The following is a 21,700-nucleotide window of genomic DNA, read 5'->3' as shown; positions in this document are numbered from 1 at the left end:
GGGTGCGGGGCTTATGTGAGAGAAGGCACAATGGTGTTAACCTGGCTGTGCCGCTCTCTTCTCTCCTTCCAGCCCTTCCACTGGGAACATTTCGGTGGTGAAAGAGATCGTGGACAAGCTGCTGAAAGGCTACGATGTGCGCCTCCGCCCAGACTTTGGAGGTATGTGGCTCCTGCTTCCAATGTATGCTTTCTCTGGGGTTCTCAGTTTAGGGGGCAAGGGTATCACCAGTGAAGAGGTCAGAGTTGGGGTTGCTTCTGCTTATGATGGTGCCACCACTGTGCAGGCACTGCAGTGGCCATTTCTGCCACTGGCTTCAACTTGCGCAAGTGGCCTTCACCTTCAATGTGGTTCATTTCTTTCCCTGCTTCCCAGTTCTTGTGCCCCCATTTTCCCTCTTTCAGATCTCAATCCTTCCTCCCCCAACCCACCCCATGGACTCACCATGTCTCCCATCCTCATTTCATACTCTTCCACTTGAATCTAAAAACCTGGTGGTGGAGGGACTCAACCATGTCCCAGTGTAATTTATTTATTTATTTCACTTATATACTGCTTTTCTCAGCCCTTAGGCAACTCAAAGCGGTTATTGTAATTCTGTATATTTGTGGTATATGTAATTTTTCTTGAGTGCTAGCAATTCCAAGTAATGGCTGAAATATTTACCCTGAGCCTGGAGATGATTCTGGAGGCTACTTAACATGACAGGAGAGCAGCCATTGAAGTGAGGATGGGTGGAGATGGCCCCATTTGGATTGTGATTGTAGCTTGGGATATTGTGACTTTTTCCTGGCTTCTGCTTTTTAGGCAAGATGTGTGCCTTCGTAATGTGTCATTGTTGACGGCAGTTCCCTTCTTTCCAGCTGTCCTGGGATACCCTTGACATATGCGCACACACGCGCTGCACTGCCACCCTTTGGCTGGGAGCTGCTCATTTGCCCCTTGATTCCTGTATTCCTGCTTTGCCAAACTTATAGCAATGATAGACTGTGCTGCAGTAAGGGACCATGGAAGGAGGACAGGTGTGGGGGGGGGGGGGACATGAGCCAGGGAGGTGGGCAGGCAGAGGACTGGAAGTAGCTCAGAACCAGCTTAGGGTGGAGGGAAGCCCTATAGTCCTTGATGATCCTGAGGAAGAAGCAGGAGAAGGGACTTGGGAGATGGGAAGCCCTTCGTGCAGGAACCTGTGCCAGGTGCTCCTGGAGCAAACAAGACAAGGGCCTCCGGCGGAGCAGCTTGCTTCCCCAAGGCAAGACAAGGCAAGAAAGGCAAGGCACCCTTGAGCCCTGAGGCACCCACAGGAATGCGGGTTTATCCTCCGTAAATGCCCCCACCCCATGGAAAGGGAGGGAGGGAGGGAGAGGGGAAGGAGGTCCCAATCTTTCCAAAAGGAGGTCAGGCCTTAGGGGAATCGCAACTCTCGCTTTGAGCCATTCAGATGCTTTCTGAGCAGAGGGGCTGGTTGTGGGGAAGGGTTAGGATTGCACAGAGGAATCCCAGCATGGCTCAGTTAGTGGTCCACAATGCTCTTCTGAAGAGATGTAGAATTTTGACCAAGGAACTGTAGCCCAAGTATGGTGAAGAGGCCCCAGGGGAGCCCCTAAAGCAGGTATGGGAAAATCCAGGCCTAGGGGACAGATGTGGCCCCTTGGGCTCTTTTCTCAGCCCCCCCTCTCACCATCCTATTCTTCATTCCTTCTCTCTTTCCTTCCACCTTCCCTTTCTTCCTTCTCTCCCTCTTTCTCCCTTCCTGTTCTCTTCCCTCCCACCCTTTTGTCCTTCACTCCTTCCCTCTTCTCTCCCACCTTTCCTTCCTTCTTTCCTTCCTTCCGTCATTTTCTTCCTCCCTCCTTTCCTTCTTCTTTCTTTCCTTCCTCCTTCCCTTCCTTCCTTCCCTCCCTCTTTTTCTCTTTCCTTCAATTCCATCCTTTTCCGTTCTTCCTTCCTTCTTTCCCTCCCTCCCTCCTTCCTTTTTCTCTCCCTCCCTCTCTTCCTTTCTCCTTCCTTCCTTTTTTCCATCCTTTTCTTCCTCCCTCCCTTCATTTTCTCTCTCTTCCCTTCCTCTTTCCCCCTCCCTCCCTCCCTCCCTCCCTCCCTCCCTCCCTTCCCTCTTTCTCCTTCCCTCTTCCCTTTCCTTCCACCCTTTTGTCCTTTCTTCTTTCCTTCCCTCTTCTCACACTCCTTCCCTCTCTTTGTCCTCCCTCCCTCTCTCCCTCCCTTCCCCCCTTCCTTCCTTTCTTCCTTCCTCCCTCCCTTCCTTCCTTCCTTCCTTCCTTCCTTCCTTCCTTCGTCCCCTCCATCCATCCAGGTAGAGAGGGAACATGAGAACTATGTTTTAAGATTTTAAAGGGTGTCCCATTGATGAGGAGGGAGGGAAAAACTGATTTTCTGCTGCTCTAGAGAGCAGGCCACAAGGGAGCAATGGTTTCAAATGGCAGGGAAAGATATTTGACTGAAAAGATTAGAAAGAACTTCCTGAGAATAAGAAATGTTGGAGAATGACATAGGCTGCTTCGGAGTGTGATGGAGGTTTTTCAACAGAGGCTGTCTATTAGGAGTGCTTTGATTGTGCCTTCTTGCATGGCAGGTATTATACACCAGAACAGAAACACCTCTGACCTTAAATACCACGCCTGCTTGGTAAAATTAGCAAGTAGTTTATTGTAGAATATATGTAGGCAAAGCAGTAAAAGTCCAAAATCCAAAATAGTCCATAAGCTTTAAAGGGAAACAAAATCTACAAGTACATAGCAATCCATGAAACAAGGCACTTGAAACCATGAAGCAAAACAGCAGGAAAATCCCATAGGCAAAACTTAAGCTTGGCAAAAACTTGATACATGAAACTCAGAGCACTTGAAAGCAAGACTGTGATAAAATAACAATGTTGACTCAAATGAGGCAACTCACTCCCATGAATCATTATAAACCTTTTCCAGAACCCAAAATTGAAAGGAAAGCATCTTTCTTGACTTTCCCACCAGACAACAGTTTGTTATCTTTCTTTTGCTGTAGACGAACTGATTGTCTCAGTCTCTGAAAGCTCTGTCTCTGTTTACCGAAACTTTGCTTTCTGTCCAAGGTTTCTCTGTCCTCTCCCTCATTAACTCTTACACCTGGCAAATCAATCTCAGCATCATTTTCAGACAGTTGTTCTGAGAAAAGCGGTGAAAGGTCTCTCCCAGGAATGTGGCCTTGTGAATCTTCCTGAGCCAGCTCAGGCCTATCTTCTGAACTTAACTCAGGCCAAAGCAAACCCTCATCTCCAGACCCATCATCAGGACCACCATCCCTGTTCCCATCATGAACATCAACATGAACATGTTGATGTTCATGTATCAAGTTTTAAAGATTGTACGGTTTTATATTTTTATATTGTATGTTAATGTTTTTAATAGTATTTTATGATTGTTTTACTTTTTAATTGTTATGACTGTTGAGGCATTGAATTGTTGCCATTTGTAAACTGCTCCGAGTCACCTTTCGGGCTGAGAGGGGCGGTATATAAATATAGTCAGGGTGGCTCCACCCATTACACAAAGTAAGCATTTGCAGTATAGTTGATGTTGCCTAGGGGCGCTCTTGAGGTCCTCTTGGGGAAAATAGACCTTGACATATGCGAGTTGTAGTTACTGGGATGTATAGTTCACCTACAATCAAAGAGCATTCTGAACTCCACCAATGATGAAATTGAACCAAATATAGCACACAGAACTCCCACGACGAACAGAAAATATATATCGTGGGGGAGGGGGGGGCACCAAAATACTGTTTGCTTACTATTGAAGATTACCTAGGGCCACCTCTGAATATAGTAAATAAATAAATAAATAATAAACATAATTGCCAACATGAACATCAGACACAATCACAGGCTGAACAGGCTGACATACAACAGCAGTGGGTTGGACTGGATGGCCCTTGGGGGTCTCCTCCAGCTCTAGGATTCTAGGATTATATATCAGGAGTAGGCAATACAGGGTCTAATGGATACACCTTTTCTCTCCCGTGCACCATCTCACCCTGACCAAGGCCAACCCTTTTGGTATCCAAACATTTCCCGTCTTTGCTTCACTTTCTGCTTCCGAAAGAGAAGAGAAAGGGGGGAAAGGGAGGGGAGAGGACTTGGGGAGAAATCCCCCCTCCCACCTTGCCCACCCTGCTCTGGCCCATTATGTGGCCCCCAAGTTATAGTTTGCCCATGCCTGTCCTAAATGCTCAGGGATGATCCATAGGCCCTTTCTGTTGTTTCTGGAAGTTCTTGGTCTTGAGGCCTCCAAGGTGGAGGGGTGGGAGAACAATTGCTGCACCTTCAAGAAGAGCTTGGGCCGGTGCCAACTGGTCAGCATGATGTTCTTTTTTGGAGTACATCTACAAGACATGATAATTTAGGCAGTTGTTCTGTGAGCATTTAGAGAAAGACATTGCCAGCCAGGGAGCCAGTATGGATTTCTCAAGGACCAAAAGTGACAGCTTGGCCTTGGCCAGGAGTCTGGATCAGGTCCCTCTCTGCCCTCCCTCCTTTTAAGTTCCACAGGCCAGCGCCATTGATGGCCAAGGGAGAAGGGAGGTCCAGTGAGTCTTGGGGTGTGCAGCGTGACCAGGGGCGGCTCAACCATTACGCAAAGTAAGCATTTGCAGTATAGTTCATTTTGCCCAGGGGCTGGAATGTGTCCAGAGGAGAGTGACTAAAATGATAAAAAGTCTGGAGAACAAGCCCTATGAGGAGCGGCTTAAGGAGCTGGGCATGTTTAGCCTGAAGAAGAGAAGGCTGAGAGGGGATATGATAGCCATGTATAAATATGTGAGAGGAAGCCACAGGGAGGAAGGAGCAAGCTTGTTTTCTGCTTCCCTGGAGACTAGGACGCGGAACAATGGCTTCAAACTACAAGAGAGGAGATTCCATCTGAACATAAGGAAGAACTTCCTGACTGTGAGAGCCGTTCAGCAGTGGAACTCTCTGCCCCGGAGTGTAGTGGAGGCTCCTTCTTTGGAAGCTTTTAAACAGAGGCTGGATGGCCATCTGTCAGGGGTGATTTGAATGCAATATTCCTGCTTCTTGGCAGGGGGTTGGACTGGATGGCCCATGAGGTCTCTTCCAACTCTTTGATTCTTTGATTCTATGATTCTATGAAAATAGACCTTGACATATGCGAGTTGTAGTTACTGGGATGTATAGTTCACCTACAATCAAAGAGCATTCTGAACTCCACTAATGATGGAATTGAACCAAATATGGCACACAGAACTCCCACGACGAACAGAAAATATATCAGTGATTGGTTGGTTGGTTGGGGGGGGGGGGGGCACCAAAATACTGTTTGCTTACACTTGAAAATTACCTAGGGCCGCCTCTGAGCGTGACTGAAGCAAGAGCAAACTTGAAGACCCAGCCACTAACCTACAAAACAGGCTGCTAATGGTTGGAAAACCTAGAACTGAACCCGGCCACATGTTAAGTTCTGCATTCAAGGAGGCAAAAATACTCAAGAGGCACAAATACATGGTGACTCCACATGGAAGGGACCTCAAAGTATTAATAGACCGTACCAGATGGTTTAGTGGACATGTCAGAAGTGCTGAGTGACCAATTGCCACGTCCCAGTGCAATGCTGGCTGCAGTGCCCAATGCTAGCCCAGCTCCTTGGAAGTCATGTCCTCAGCCCACACTGTTGGGATCAGAGCCTCATGTGACATCCTCTGACTATTTTTGGAGCATCAAAACGTAAAAAAGGGTTCAAAGAAGCTGGATTATGTACTCAGGTGCGCAGGAAAGATGGCGAGAGACCCAGGAACAAAGTCCTCAGAAGGATGTGTGGCGCACGAATCCTTGTTAGCAGCCGTGCTCCGTCCTTTTTGTGGATCTTCTGATGCTTGAAGGAGGCCATCCAGTGTTCCACTATCATCTCAGTGATCGTCTTTTAACCTTTGAAGGGACATCAAGTACACGATGGAGCAATTTCACTGGAGACATCTTCCTGAGAAGGCTATATGGCCCTCTTGGGACTGGGCTGGCTCTATATCTGTGGAATGCCTTCACCTGCATCATGCACTCCAAAAAGAGGACAACTCTTTTGTTGCCACAAGCCTCTTGCATGGGTTCACCCTCCACATGAGCCTCTTGCCATGGACTTTTGGCATGTGAAGAGTGCCCACAAGTGCAGTTAGATATCCATCTATAGATGGTAATGATAATTTTATTTGGAATGGGGGTGGGGAGGAGAGGAATATCCTTATCCTTAGCATCTTGATCCAAAAGGTCTATCATCCTGGTAGTTCTGTGCCTGTAACGTCCAGTCAGCATGAAGGTGGGCAAAGAGTGTGAGACCCAAATGATGGCACACAGAGAGATGGGCCTTACTTGTCCCTGGAGCCAAGTGGCCTTTGGAAAGACTGGACTGTAAACTCTAGAACAGTGTTACTCAACTTTCCTAATGCTGCGACTCCATAATGCATGTTGTGGTGACCCCCAACTATAAAATTATATTTGTTGCTACATCATAACCATAATTTTGCTACTGTTATTAATCATAATGTAAATGTTTGATATGCAGGATGTATTTTCATTCACTGGAACAAATTTGGCACAACTACCCAATACACCCAAATTTGAATACTGATGAGCTTGGGAGGGATTGATTTTGTCATTTGGGAGTTGTAGTTGCTGGGATTTTTAGTCCACCTACAATCAAAGAGCATTCTGAACTCCAGCAACAATGGAATTGAACCAAACTTGGCACACAGAACTCCCATGACCAACACAAAATCCTGGAATGGTTTGGTGGGCATTGACCTTGATTTTGGGAGTTGTAGTTCACCTACATCCAGAGATCACTGTGGACTCAAACAATGGTGAATTTGGACCAAACTTGGCACGAATACTCAAATGTGAACACTGAATGAGGTTGGGGAAAATAGACCTTGACATTTGGGAGTTGTAGTTGCTGGGATTTATAGTTCACTTACAAAGAGGATCCTGAACCCCACCAATGATAGAATTGGTCCAACTTCACACAGAGAACCCCCATTGCCAGCAGAAATTGTAGTCCACTTACATCCAAAGAGCACTGTGGACTCAAACAATGATGAATCTGGACCAAACTTGGCATGGATACTCAATATGCTGAAATGTGAACACTGGTGGAGTTTGGGGAAAATAGACCTTGACATTTGGGAGAGGTAGTTGCTGGGATTTATAGTTCATCTACAATCAAAGAAGATTCTGAATCCCACCAGCGATGGAAATAAACCAAACGTGGCACACAAAACTCCCACAACCAATAGGAAGAACCCCCATGGCCAACAGAAAATGCTGTGTTTTCTGATGGTCTTTGGTGACCCCTCTGACACCCCCTTACAATTGTCCCAAGGGGTTCAGTGTTGCTCTAGGGCAAGGCAGATGGTTTTGTGGGATGCCCTTCCCATAAAGAACAAGCCTTGGTGATGTCTGGCTGCAATATCTGCTGACCTCCCTCCCGAGCCACTGCTTGGCCCTCTGTGACCCAGCCTTGTTGGAGTTGGCAGGCGCATAAAGAGGGCCACGGCACTCGTCTCCAGCCCCATACACATGCACTCCTTCCCCACTTGCCCCTGGGCCAGGAGGGTCCTGTTCTGCCTCTGGTGGTCTTTGGTGGTGCTGGGAGGTCCCGCACAGGAGCATTGAGAGTTCCTCCCAGCCATACCCAACCTCTGGTGCACCGATCCAGAACAATGTGCTCAGGCAGAAATGTAAACAAAGGCCACCTGCAAAGTGTGGTTTCGTCATTAAAATTTCACAAAGGCAGGGAATACCTCCCTGGAGTTCCTTTGAGACATATGAAGCATGAGCCGTTCTCCTTTTTTAGGTTGATGCTGTTCTATGATATTATGGCGATGCCGTGAACAGGGGAGGAGGAGAGGACTCATCTGGGCTAAAGCCAGTCAATGCATTTGGGTCAGGTGCTTTCCCTGGCTGGCTGGCCAAGTGGGCCACATCAGGTGTTCCTCTGCCCCCTTCAATGGGGTTTCCCTCCAACCATTAAAGAGGAGTGGCAGATTGGACAGGAGGGCTTCCAGGGACCCATCTTGTCTGCCAACCATCCTCATATTTTTTTTTCTTATCTTGCCCAGCACTAGAAAATACCTGAATTAACTGTGAGGTGCAAAAGTGATGGAGCTCTTTAGTCAGATCTGATGGTCCAGGGTTTTACTGATGTTCTGCTATCTATCCAGCTTCAATTGATTTACTAATTGTGTGTGAGTTTGCATGCACATAAGATGCACAGAGCCATGGGAAAGACATATTAACTTCCCGAGGTGCAGCCTTGGAGAGATTTACTGCTACTTGGAAGGGAGACTTCTGGTCTTCTGCTGCTGGCATAGCTGGAAAGATGCTACTGCAGGAGACACATCTGCTCTGCAATGAGCCCTGATGCATTTAGTCAGGCGCCCTTCGTGGAAAATGTGCTCAGGTTTAAAACTGAAATGGGACATCCTAAAACAGTGCTTCTCAATCTTCCTAATACCACAACCACTTAATACAGTTCCTTATGTTGTGGTGACCCCCAACCATAACATTATTTTCGTTGCTACTTCATAACTGTAATTTTGCTACAATTATGAACCGTAATGTAAATATTTGATATGCAGGATGTATTTTCATTCACTGGACCAAATTTGGTACACATACCCAAATTTGAATACTGCTGGGGTTTGGGGGGGGGGGGGTTGATTTTGTCATTTGGGAGTTGTAGTTGCCGGGATTTATAGTTCACCTACAATCAAAGAGCATTCTGAACCCCACCAATGATGGAATTAAACCAAACTTGGCACACCAAACTCCCATGAACAACAGAATGTACTGTAAGGTTTGTATGCACTGATTTTGGGAGTTGTAGTTCACCTACATTCAGAGAGCACTGTGGACTCAAACAATGGTGGATCCAGACCAAACTTGGCACAAATACTCAATATGCCTAAATGTGAACACTAGTGGAGTTCGGAGAAAATAAACCTTGGCATTTGGGAGTTCTAGTTTCTAGGATTTATAGTTCACCTACAATCAAAGACAGACAGTACTGGAAAGGTTTGTGTGAATTGACCTTGATTTTGGGAGTTGTAGTTCACCTACAATCAGAGAGCACTGTGGACTCAAACAATGGTGGATCCGGACCAAACTTGGCACAAATACCCAATATGCCTAAATGTGAACACTAGTGGAGTTTGGGGAAAATAGATCTTGACATTTGGAGTTGTAGTTGCTGGGATTTATAGTTCACCTACAATCAAAGAGCATTCTGAACTCCACCAGCAATGGAATTGAACCGAACTTGGCACACAGAACTCCCATGGCCAACAGAAAATACTGGAAGGGTTTGGTGGGCATTGGTCTTGAGTTTTGGAATTGTAGTTCTCCTACATCCAAAGAGCACTGTCAACTCAAACAATGATGGATCTGGGCCAAACTTGGCATGAATACTCAATATGCCCACATGTGAACAGTGATGGAGTTTGGGGGAAATAGACCTTGACATTTGGGAGTTGTAGTTGCTGGGATTTATAGTTCACCTACAATCAAAGATTCCGAACCCCACCAATGATGGAACTGGGCCAACTTCACACAGAGAACCCTTGTGACCAGCAGAAAATGCTGTGTTTTCTGATGGTCTTTGGTGACCCTTCTGACACCCCCTCGCAATCCCCCAGGGTTTCCAATCCCCAGGTTGAGAAATGCTGCTCTAGAATGACATATAGGGCAAGGCAGATGGTGCTTTTTTTGGGGGGGAGGGCGCTTCCCATAAAGAGCAGGCCTTGCTAATGTCCAGGTTGAGAAATCATTGAATCATAGAGTTGGAAGAGATCTCATGGGCCATCCAGTCCAACCCCCTGCCAAGAAGCAGGAAAATTGCAAAATTGCTTCTTGGCAGGGGGCTGGACTGGATGGCACATGAGATCTTCTTCAGGCTAAACATGCCCAGCTCTTTAAGCTGCTCCTCATAGGGCTTGTTCTCCAGACCCTTGATCCTTTTAGTCATCCTCCTCCAGACACATTCCAGCTTGTCAATGTCTCTCTTCAATTGTGGTGCACAGAATTAGACACAACATTCCAGGTGTGGTCTAACCAAGGCAGAATAGAGGGGTAGCATGACTTCCCTGGATATAGACATTACACTCCTATTGATGCAGGCCAAAATCCCATTGGCTCTTTTTGCCACTGCATCACATTGTTGGCTCATGTGTAACTTGTTGTCCATGAGGACCCCAAGATCTTTTCTCACACGTACTGCTCTCGAGCCACGTGTCCCCCATTTCCTTTTTTTCTGCCTAAGTGGAGTATCTTGCATTTGTCACTGTTGAACTTCATTTTGTTAGTTTTGGCCCATCTCTCTAATTTGTCCTAAAAGGACACTGAGTCTCTTTGTCACAGCCACGTGTTTCTTCATTCATTCCATTGCACATGTTTATTTTCTTTTGGCAACAACCCTGTGAGCCAGGTGAGGCTATTGTGCAGCATTGTGTGCACTCACATACATAGAGTATGCTTTTGGCTGCAGGGAGGGTAGGTTGCCTCTTCATTCTTGCTTCCTTGAGCTCAAGAATTCTTTACAGCCACACTATATTGCTTTTGCTTGATGGGAGCTGAATGCTCTATACCAGTCATGGGCAAACTTGGGCCCTTCAGGTGTTTTGGACTTCAGCTCCTACAATTCCTAACAGTCTCAGCCCCCTTCCTTTTTCCCCTCAGCTGCTTAACCTTAGTCTAGAAGACTCTAGATGCCCTCTGGAGGTTCCTTCCAATGCTATAGAGTCATCTAGACTACTTGAGAATCAAGTCTCCTTCGGGAGAGGGGTTGGACTGGATGCCCTCTGGAGGTCCCTTCCAACTCTATAAAGTCATATAGATTACTTGAGAGTCAAGTCAAGTCTCCTTTGGGAGAGGGGTTGGATTGGATGCCCTCTAGAGGTCCCTTCCAATGCTATAGAGTCATCAAGACTACTTGAGAGTCAGGTCAAGTCTCTTTCAGGTGAAGGATTGGACTGGATGGTCTCTGGAGGTCCCTTCCAACTCTATAAAGTCATATAGACTGCTTGAGAGTCAAGTCTCCTTCAGGAGAGGGATTGGACTGGATGCCCTCTGGGGTTCCTCCCAACTCTGTAGAGTCTAGGCCTGGGTAACAACGGAAAAATTTGTTTCTAAAATCGATTCGTTTTTTGGGGTTTTTTGCGTTTCGATATTTAAAAGAATTCCGATTTTTTTTTTAAAAAGTTCGATATTTACGAAATTTCGTAAATGGTAAAAAATTACAAAACAATAATGAAACAATAACGAAACAATAACGAATCGATTCGTTAATGGCGGACGCGATCGCGCAATACGCTAAAAAAACTTCTGAAGCTTCCCTCTCCCTCTGTTGTTGACTGTTGGTGTGATATTATAATTTTTTTCACTAATTAAACAAAAAAAAAACTATAAAACTTGCCCCAGACATGCGGAAATAATAACAAAACGACCTCAAACCAATAACGAAACGAATACATAACGAAATACGAAGCATTTACGAAACGAATTGAAAAATTCGTTTCGTTTTTAAGTTGCTCCGGAATGGTTCGTTATCGCTCCGTTAACAAAAAAATAACGAATTTTTAACGAATTACGAATTAACGAAACGAAACCGCCCAGCCCTAGTAGAGTCATCTGGACTGCTTGGGAGTCAAGTCTTCTTCGGGAGAGGGGTTGGACTGGATGCCCTCAGGAGGTCCCTCCCACCTCTAAAGAGTCATATATACTGCCTGGGAGTAAGGTGAAGTCCCCTTCTGGACAGCCTGTCAGGAGGGGTGTTGAGTGGTGCCTGAGGTTGGACTGGATGCCCTCTGGAGGTCCCTTCCTACTCTGTAGAGTTTTCTAGACTAAGGAAAGAGCCCGAGGCTGTTAGGAATTGTAGGAGCTGAAGTCCAAATCACCTGGAGGGCCCAAGTTTGCCCAGTCCTGCTCTAGAGTCCACCAAAGTCTACAAAAGCTTTGGCTTCTCTCATTTCGTCTGTTATGGTCCTACCACATCCCTGTATTTCACATCCTGATATCCCAAGATGACTTTGAATCTAGTCACTTTGTGTAAGTCTGAGCTTTAAGGAATTATGTCCACCACATGGTCCTGGAAGCGTGAGATGGACTGTTAGAGTAAAAAGCTTTTTGTTGTAATGTAAAGGAAAGAACACTTTGTGGCGGCAAGACTCGAAAGTCCTCAGGCTGGGGCTGGAGGTTCATTAGTTCACAGCACAGAGCTTCAGCGTCACCATCTTCGTTCCCATTGCACTTCAGTTATTTTTCCCCCCCAAACTCTTGCAGGCCTTATACCTAGTAATCTAGTATGCATCACACAGGAAGCCAAACAGGGGCTTATATTACTCTCACTGCTAGGTGCGCCCTCCATCAGATTGCATGGCTGTGTCTAAGAAAGCACACTAGGAACCTATGCTAATAATATAATATAATAATATAATATAATATAATATAATGTAAGACAATACAATATATTCTATATACATACAATATTTATAATATTATAATGTAATACAATATAATACTTCTAATAATATGATATTATAATATATATTTTATATTACATGTAGTACTAATAATATTACAATATAATGGTCTAGTATTAATATATTACTAATATATTAATATTACAATATAATGGTCTAGTATTAATATTACTAATAATATAGTATATTGTATATACATATAATATTTATAATTTTATAATGTAATACAATATAATACTATTAATAATAATACAATATTAAAATAATAATTATATATTGACATTACATGTAAGATTACTAATAATATTACAATATAATGGTATAGTGCAATATAGTAATATATAATACTGATATTGTACTATGCTAATAATATAATATATTGTTTTAAAATATATCTTGTAAGCCACTCTGAGTCCCCTTCGGGGTGAGAAGGGCGGCATATAAACACCGTCAATAAATAAATAAATAAATAATACAATATAGTAATATATAACACTGATATTATACTATGCTAATAATATAATGTATTGTATCTATATATATCTTGTATATATCTATATATCTGCTGCCCTGGAGACTAGGACATGGAACAATGGCTTCAAACTACAAGAAAAGAGATTCCATCTGAACATTAGGAAGAACTTCCTGACAGTGAGAGCCATTCAGCAGTGGAACTCTCTGCCCCTGAGTGTGATAAAGGCTCCTTCTTTGGTAGCTTTTAAACAGAGGTTGGATGGCCATCTGTCGGGGATGCTTTGAATGCAATTTTCCTGCTTCTTGGCAGGGGGTTGGACTGGATGCCCCAAGAGGTCCCTTCCAACTCTATGATTCTGTGATTCTCTCCTGACGTTTTGCCTCCATCTATGGCAGGAATCCTCAGAGGTTTGTTTTAACTCTTCCTCCTTTCCAATGTCTCCTCCCCCTTTGGAGATGAAGCAATGGAATCTCTGTGAGGGAACTTCCTTTTTAAAGGTATTTTTATTGCCCTGGGCTGGCCATGTGTCCATTCACCACCATTGTCTCTTCTGCCTTTCCTTCCTTCTAGTGAGGACGCATTTTGCCTCTCTCTCTAGGCAAAATGTAGCTGCACTGATTTTTTCCACTTTTTATTTATTTATTTATTTATTTATTATTTGCACTTATTAACCGCCACTCTCAGCCCGAAGGCGACTCGTGGCGGTGTACAGAACATAGAACATAAAGACAACAATTACAATAAATTCAGAGCCATAACACACATCTTACTAACACACAGCTAATTAAACTAAAAATCCGCTTCGTCTTGTTTGGGTCATAATCAATCTCGTAGTCATAGTCCATTCCGGTGGTCATTCCAAAGCATAGCACTTAATTGAAGGCCTTTTCAAAGAGCCAGGTTTTCAGGCCCTTGCGGAAGGCCAAGAGGGAAGGCGCCTGTCTAATTTCAGCAGGGAGGGAGTTCCACAGCCGGGGGGCCACCACCGAGAAGGCCCGCTCTCTAGTCCCCGCCAAGCGTGCCTGTGAGGCAGGCGGGACCGAGAGAAGGGCCTCCCCGGATGATCTCAAGGTCCTCGTGGGCTCGTAGGCCGAGATGCGGTACTCAAGGTATTTTGGGCCGGAACCGTTTAGGGCTTTGTAGGTTAGCACCAGCACCTTGAATTGGGCCCTTGAATTGGGTACCTTGAATTGGTACCCTTTTATCTCTTTAGAAAATGACATTTAATAAGCTGGTTAGCTCCAAGACCTTTTCTATGTAGAATGTATTTGTTTTACTTCAATAAATATTTTTGAACCTAAAGTTCTGACTCTGCAATCCTGTGCCATCCTAAGGAATAGAAGCGTATCCTAGCTCATCACATGCAAGTTTCTCCTGGTCATGAAGTTTGCTTCTGGAACTTTGCTATATTTATGGTGGAATCACCCCAACTGAGGGTTATTTCTGAGCCTAAGAGCTCTGATTCCCCAAAACCTTTATCATCTAAGAAGCATGTATCAAAACTTTTTGAAAACCCTAGTTATTTATGTATTTATGTATTTATGTATTTATTCTTTAGTTATCCTATTTGGACCCCGCCTTTCTCTACCCCAAAGTGGACTCAATGCAGCTTACATATGGCAATTATTCAATGCCTTAAACACATACAACATTAAGCTTAAAAGCCATTGAATTAAAATGAATCCATATTTTAAAAATGTAAAAATTGCATTCAATATTAAAATTACGCCATCGAAAAATAGTAGTCTGAGTCCATTCTGTAGTCATTGCACATATTCTAATTATATTATACTAGTCGTCGCCTGCCACACGTTGCTATGGCCCACATGGGGGTTCTGTGTGGGAGGTTTGGCCCAATTCTATCGTTGGTGGGGTTCAGAATGCTCTGTGATTGTAGGTGAACTATAAATCCCATCAACTACAACTCCCAAATGTCAAGATTCTATTTCCCCCAAACTCCACCAGTGTTCACATTTGAGCATATTGAGTATTCGTGTAGAGCAGTGGTTCTCGACCTGGGGGTCGGGACCCCTGTGGGGGTCACCAGGGAGTGTCAGAGGGGTCGCCAAAAACCATCAGAAAACACAGTTCTGTTGGTCATGGGGGTTCTGTGTGGGAAGTTTGGTCCAATTCAATTGTTAGTGGGGTTCAGAATGCTCTTTGAGTGTAGGTGAACTATAAATCCCAGCAACTGCAACTCACAAATGTCAAGGTCTATACTCCCCAAACTCCACCAGTGTTCACATTTGGGCATATGGAGTATTCATGTCAAGTTTGGTCCAGATCCATCATTGTTTGAGTCCACAGTGCTCTCTGGATGTAGGTGAACTACAACTCCAAAACCAAAGGACACTGCCCATCAAACCCTTCCAGTATTTTCTGTTGGTCATGGGAGAACTGTGTGCCAAGTTTGGTTCAATTCCATCGTTGGTGGGGTTCAGAATGTTTTTTGATTGTAAGTGAACTATAAATCCCAGCAACTACAACTCCCAAATGATAAAATCAATTTTTTGAGTGAAGGACATACATTGGGTTGTTAGGTGTCTTGTGTCCAAATTTGGTGTCAATTTGTGCAGTACTTTTTGAGTTCTGTTAATCCCACAAACGAACATTACATTTTTATTTATATAGATTATTGCATTGCTTCTTCAAAGGCCTGGTCCCAGAGCCAGGTTATTACTCTCCTTCTGAAGGCTAGGAGGGAGGGGCTGATCCAATGTCACTAGGGAGGGAGTTCCACAGCTGAGGGGCCACCACTGAGAAGATCCTGTTTCTTGTCTCCACCAGTTGTGCTTGCGAAGGAGGTGGGACCGAGAGCAGGGTCTCCCCAGAAGATCTAAATCTCTGCGGTGGTTTGTAGGAGGAGATATGTTCGGACAGGAAACCTCTGCCAGAATCATTTAGAGCTTTATAGTCTTTATAGCAGTGTTTCTCAGCCTTCGTAGTGCTGCGACCCCTTATTACAGTTCCTTATGTTGTGGTGACCCCCAACCTTAACATTATTCATAATTGTCATTTTGCTACTGTTATGAATCATAATGTAAATATCTGATATACAGGATGTATTTTCATTCACTGGATCACTTTGGCACAAATACCCAATACACCCAAGTTAGAATACTGGTGTGGTTGGGTGGGATTGGTTTTGTGATTTGGGAATTTTACTTGCTGGGATTTATAGTTCACCTACAATCAAAGAGCATTCTGAACTCCACCAATGATGGAATTGAACCACTTGGCACACAGAACTCCCAAGACCAACAGAAAATACTGGAAGGGTTTGGTGAGTTTGGTGGACCATGAGTTTGGGATTTGTAGTTCACCTACATCCAGAGAGCACTGTGGACTCAAACAGTGATCGATCTGGACCAAACTTGGCATGAATACTTAATATGCCCAAATGTGAACCCTGGTGGAGTTTGGGGAAAAGAGACCTTGACATTTGGGAGTTGTAGTTGTTGGGATTTATAGTTCACCCACAATCAAGGAACATTCTGAATCCAAAGAGTGATAGAATTGGACCAGACTTCCCACACAGAACCCCCATGACCAATAGAAAATACTGTTTTCGGATGGTCTTTGGTGACCCCTCTGACACTGCCTCGTGACCCCTCCAGGGGTTCCGACCCCCAGGTTGAGAAACACTGCTTTATAGGCTCATTATGCACATGCATAATTATGCATATACTGGAATTAATCCTGCCTCCTTATCTTTCAGGCAACCCTGTTACAGTGGGAATGAGCATCCACATCTCAAGCATTGATCAGATCTCTGAAGTCAACATGGTAAGTAGTGGCGAAATGACAATCCAGGGGGGCTAGGTGGGGGGATTGTGAGGGGGATTGTGAGGGGAAAGTGCCCAGAAGCTGGATTTTGTGCTCTGGGGCTTCCAAATGATCTGGCTTATTCAACAAATGGAGGTCCAACAAGGAGCAGCACAGAGCAACCCCTTTTCTTTGGGCCCAATTGAACCCCTGCCCCATCCCCATAAAGCTACTATGCTTGGGATCTCAAGGGGGATGAATCGGATCCTCTTGGATTGATGAGTTTCAGAAGGTCTTGATTCCTCTTTCTTAGGCTGGTCCAGATGAAACCCCACTGTCCTCCACAATCTTTCTGGCCATTGTTTGCATTGACAAGGGGTGGCGGGTAGGAGATCCTTCCTTCTCTTGCCTCCTGTGCCCAAAACACCTCATCCAGGGATGGAGTCAGGATAGCAGATGCGACAGACATGTGGCCATCCTGTGAAATGCCATCCTGTGCAGTCATCCCATATCTGTCTCTTGCTGTATGCTAGGCTGTTCAGCCTGTGATTGTGTCTAATGTTCATGTCAATATTCATGATGGGAATGGTGTTCATGTTGATGTTGAGAATGGGTATGTTGATTTGCCTTCTGTGTCTGGGGATGTGAGGCCAGAGAGGCCTGAGTTGCGCCAGTTGCGCCCGTACCTTGGGAAGTCTGACTTGGCCACTGGTTACATCCCGTATAGACTACTGCAATGTGTTCTATGTGGGGTTTCCTTTGAAGACTGTTTGGAAACTTCAAATGGTTCAGCGGGCGGCAGCCAGGTTGCTCACTGGAGCGGCACTCAGGGAGCATACAATTTCTCTGTTATGTCAGCTCCACTGGCTGCTAGTTTGCTTCCAGGCACAATTCAAAGTGCTGGCTTTAACCTATAAAGCCCTAAACAGTTCCATCCCAGCTTACCTGTCCGAATGTATCCCTCCTTATGAACCATCTAGGAGCTTAAAATTGGCTGGGGAGGCCCTGTTCTCAGTCCATCTTCTTCACAGGCATGCCTGGCAGGGATGTGAGTCAGGGCCTTCTTAGTGGTGGCTCCTCAACTGTTGAACTCCCTCCCTAGGGATATTAGATCAGCCCTCTCCCTCCTGACCATTCAGAGGAAAATACAAGCCTTCGAACAAGCCTTTGGAAACACAGTGCAATAGACAAACATGGATCTACATGGAACTTAATTGTCGAATGGTTCAGACGATGTTTTTGGACAATGAGATGAACCATGAAGGCATTCGTTTTATATGTTTTTCAATGGTTTTATTGTATAATTGTATAAATTTGTTTTAAATGTTTTAAATTTTATACTGTATATTGTTACGGCGTCAAATAGCTGCCGGGTTGTAAGCTGCCTTGAGTTACTTTCGGGTTTGAGAAAGGCAGGATAGAAATATCATAAATACATAAATAAATAAATTCTCAAGGCCCCAGGCTTGCAAAAGGCTTTTTGCCGCAGTTATCTAGTCAGTTCTTTGAGAATGAAGTTGATTCTGAGGTACCAGGTAAAGGAGTTAATGAGGGAAGCAAGATCTTGAATAGGAAAAGAAGTAAACAGAGACAGCAATCAAGACGCTCAGCTGGACTTCAACAGAAGTTAGATAGTAAACCAAAACTGATGAAGAATCCATTCCTAGCAGTTTTGGAGTCAGGGAAGGGTTTATAAATGCCTTGAGAGGGACAATTGCTTTAGTTGAAGCAACACTGGATTAATGCCAAGTTTCCAGCACCAAGGTCTGCCTAGCTCATGCTTAGCCGATGGAATATGCTTCTGTATTGTTCATGGATTCAAGTGCCTAGTTTCATGGATTTCCTTGGTCTCTTTGTTCCTGTCTTCTTTTATATCAATTGGATTACTTTTTACTGTGGATTACTTTTTACTGCTTCGGCTACATATATTCCTAAATAAACTGCTTGCTGATTTTACCCAGCTAGTGTGCCATTTAAAGTCAGAGGTGATTCTGGACTATGACATCTTCTGAGAAAGGCAGAAAGGGTGGGCTTTGGTCCCTGTTGCCTGGTTGTCAGACTTGCTCCCCCCCCCCCCAATGGCCCCTCCACAGGCCTTCTACAAGATTCTGGGGAGAGACATTTCACAGAAAGGTGTCACTTCCATTTTTATTTATTTATTTATTTACAGCTTTTATATTCCGCCCTTCTCACCCCGCAGGGGACTCAGGGTGGATTACAGTGTACACATATATGGCAAACATTCAATGCCAATTTTTGACATACAAACATATACAGACATACACAGAGGCTATTTAACTTTTTTCTGGCCACCAGGGGAGCTGTCGCTTTCATCGTCCATCTGCGACTCTAATGAAGCACTTCCGCATTCCCCGCATGCTTCCCCGCTGGAATGCTTTGCAGGAGTCTTCTTTATGGCCTCATAAATCAGTTAATTTAGCCTCCCCACACTTTAAGGTGGTACCTAATTTTCCTACTTGACAGATGCAACTGTCTTTCGAGTTGCAACGGTCAACAACAGGCTACACACAATTGGTTGGAAACCCACTCCAACCCAGGCTGGTTTCGAACTTATGACCTTTTGGTCAGAGTGATCTTTTTTAAAAAATGATCTTTATTAAGTTTTCAAAATACATTAAAAAGACAGGAGGAGAGGAGGAGGGAAGGGGAGGGGGGGAGGGTACAATTTCAACAGGTATCACATCTACACCAAAACATACATACCTCTACACACTACACTAACTATCACCCCAACACACTTGCATATAAGACAAAACAGGTTAAAAGATGACTTCCTTTTTGTTTCCAAACGGTCATAAAACGGTGTCTTCTAATTTTCTTTAACTTCAGGGAGAGACCCCTAGTTAATTTTGGATCCTTCCATTTCTTTTTCTGCCATATGTGACTCTCCCCTTTTCAGATTTTATTTATTTATTTAGTTAGTTAGTTAGTTTTCTTATAATCTATCAATTTTACTCTTCTCATAATCCTCCAAACATGTCCAGTCTGTTTGTTTCACTGGACTACCAGAGCTGTTCCTCGGGAGATATGTCAATTTATCCATATCCCTTATATCTAATAGTTTTTCTAACCATTGATCTACAGTTGGGATCTGCTCCTCCTTCCAGTGTTTCGCAAATATTATACGTGCTGCAGTAATTATATACGTGAACAGGACGTCCTCATTATTATTTAGATTTAATTCATTATCTGTAAGGCCTAGGATGAAGTACTCTGGATTGCGTGGAATCTTTCTTTTTAGGATTTTTTTCGGTTTCTTCTTGTATAGTCCGCCAGTATTTGGAAGTTTCTGGGCACGTCCACCACATGTGGAAATAGGTTCCTGTTTGTTTTTTACATTTCCAGCATACATTTGGATATTTTCTATACATTAAACTCAGCTTATGAGCGGTCATATACCACCTATGGAAGGTCTTTAACCAGTTCTCCTTTAATGCTACCGAGTATGTATATTTCAATTTCCTTCTCCATTGGTCAGAGTGATCTTAATGCAGCTGACACTCAGCCAGCTGCGCCACAATTTTTGATTGTGTGGCAGTTTTTTCTGGCCAAGGTGCCTTGCTGTAGCTCCTAGAGGTGTTTCACTGCCCCTGTTTTGGAAACGCTGATATCGAGCAAGAATTTGGAGGGTCTCGCCAGCGCCAACGCCATTTGCACAAACCTCTCTTCCAAAGGTGCTTCAGCCACATTACACACAATCTGCTCAGTTTCTTCAATGGGCCTTTAGCAGTCGAAGGGTGGATCACCAGAAAGAGCCATGTGGGATCAGGCCACAGGCCTGTTTCAGCCAACCTATCAGTCCATAGCAGTATTTTAAAACTGGAAATCCACTTTTTCCATCCCTACCACATGTGGCCAGAGTTATGGTGAGGTCTTACGCACATGTAAGTTCCCTCAGGGAAGCAGCATGACCTTTCCGTCCAAATGGGGAACGGCTGCATTAAGCAGAAGGCTGTGGGAGCCCAGCTGGGCCTGCGGTGCCTCATGTGTGCGGATGTGACGAGGCGTGTGCAGATTTGGTTGTGCGTCCATTCACGTTGGGTTCTCTCGGTTCACTTGTGCATTCAATGCAAAGGCTGTGCAGCCATCAGTGAGAAACTCTCTCTCTCTCTCTGGGGAGTTGTGGCTCCATTGTAGGAGGATCTTGAGCTGCGTCTTTGTGTTAAGTTCTTGCAGCATAGGATGGTTTGAGAGTTTGTGTTGCAATTTGTCATAATGTATTAAAATTGCATCTACTGTGTTGGATTTCATTGATGCCTTGTAGTTTTGTTGCATTAGCACTATTGTTTCTATTTGTACAAAGAATATAATATATAATTTATAAGAATTTATAGTAAAGGTAAAGGTGACTCTAAAGTGAACCTTTCAAGAAGATTTCTGAGGCTGAGAGAGTGTCACCCAATCGAACCCTTGTTTCCAGAGTCTTGGGACCCATCTACAATGCATTATATGGTCAGTTGAGTAATATAATGCAGTTCATATAATGTAGTATATTTGAAAAGGTAAAGATGTCCCCTTGACATTAAGTTTAGTGATGTCCAACTCTGTGGAGTGGTGCTCATCTCCATTTCTAAGCTTAAGAGCCGGCGTTGTCCGTAGACACCTCCAAGGTCATGTGGCTGGCATGACTTCATGGAGCGCTGTTACCTTTCTTCTGGAGCGGTACCTATTGATCTACTCACATTTTCATGTTCTCAAACTGCTAGGTTGGCAGAAGCTGGGGCTAACAGTGAGAGCTCACCCCACTTCCTGAATTTGAAACTTTCAGTCAGCAAATTCAGCAGATTAGCATCTTAACCCACTGTACCGGGGGCATATATATATAAGATATTTAATTAAAATATATATATTGCAAATCAGCCATGTTGGTTGGTGGTAGCAGGAGGAGGGTCAGCATGATTTGTGCAGGTTGGT

The 21,700-nt window shown here is 44.3% G+C and overlaps 1 protein-coding gene across 1 annotated transcript in view; it reads left to right on the top strand.

Annotated features, from left to right (window-relative positions):
- Nucleotides 1-21,700, top strand: part of LOC132762930 (gamma-aminobutyric acid receptor subunit beta-4) — a 56,991-nt gene that overhangs the window by 5,190 nt on the left and 30,101 nt on the right. Inside the window, exons 2-3 of the mRNA XM_060756181.2 lie at nt 73-161; nt 16,719-16,786. Coding sequence (XP_060612164.1) covers nt 73-161; nt 16,719-16,786 — 157 coding nt within the window. The remainder of the gene's footprint in view (nt 1-72; nt 162-16,718; nt 16,787-21,700) is intronic.

Source organism: Anolis sagrei, chromosome 10 (genome assembly GCF_037176765.1).
Source record: "Anolis sagrei isolate rAnoSag1 chromosome 10, rAnoSag1.mat, whole genome shotgun sequence".
In the NCBI taxonomy this organism is placed as follows: Eukaryota; Metazoa; Chordata; class Lepidosauria; order Squamata; family Dactyloidae; genus Anolis; species Anolis sagrei.
This window is presented reverse-complemented; position numbering and strand designations above follow the sequence as displayed.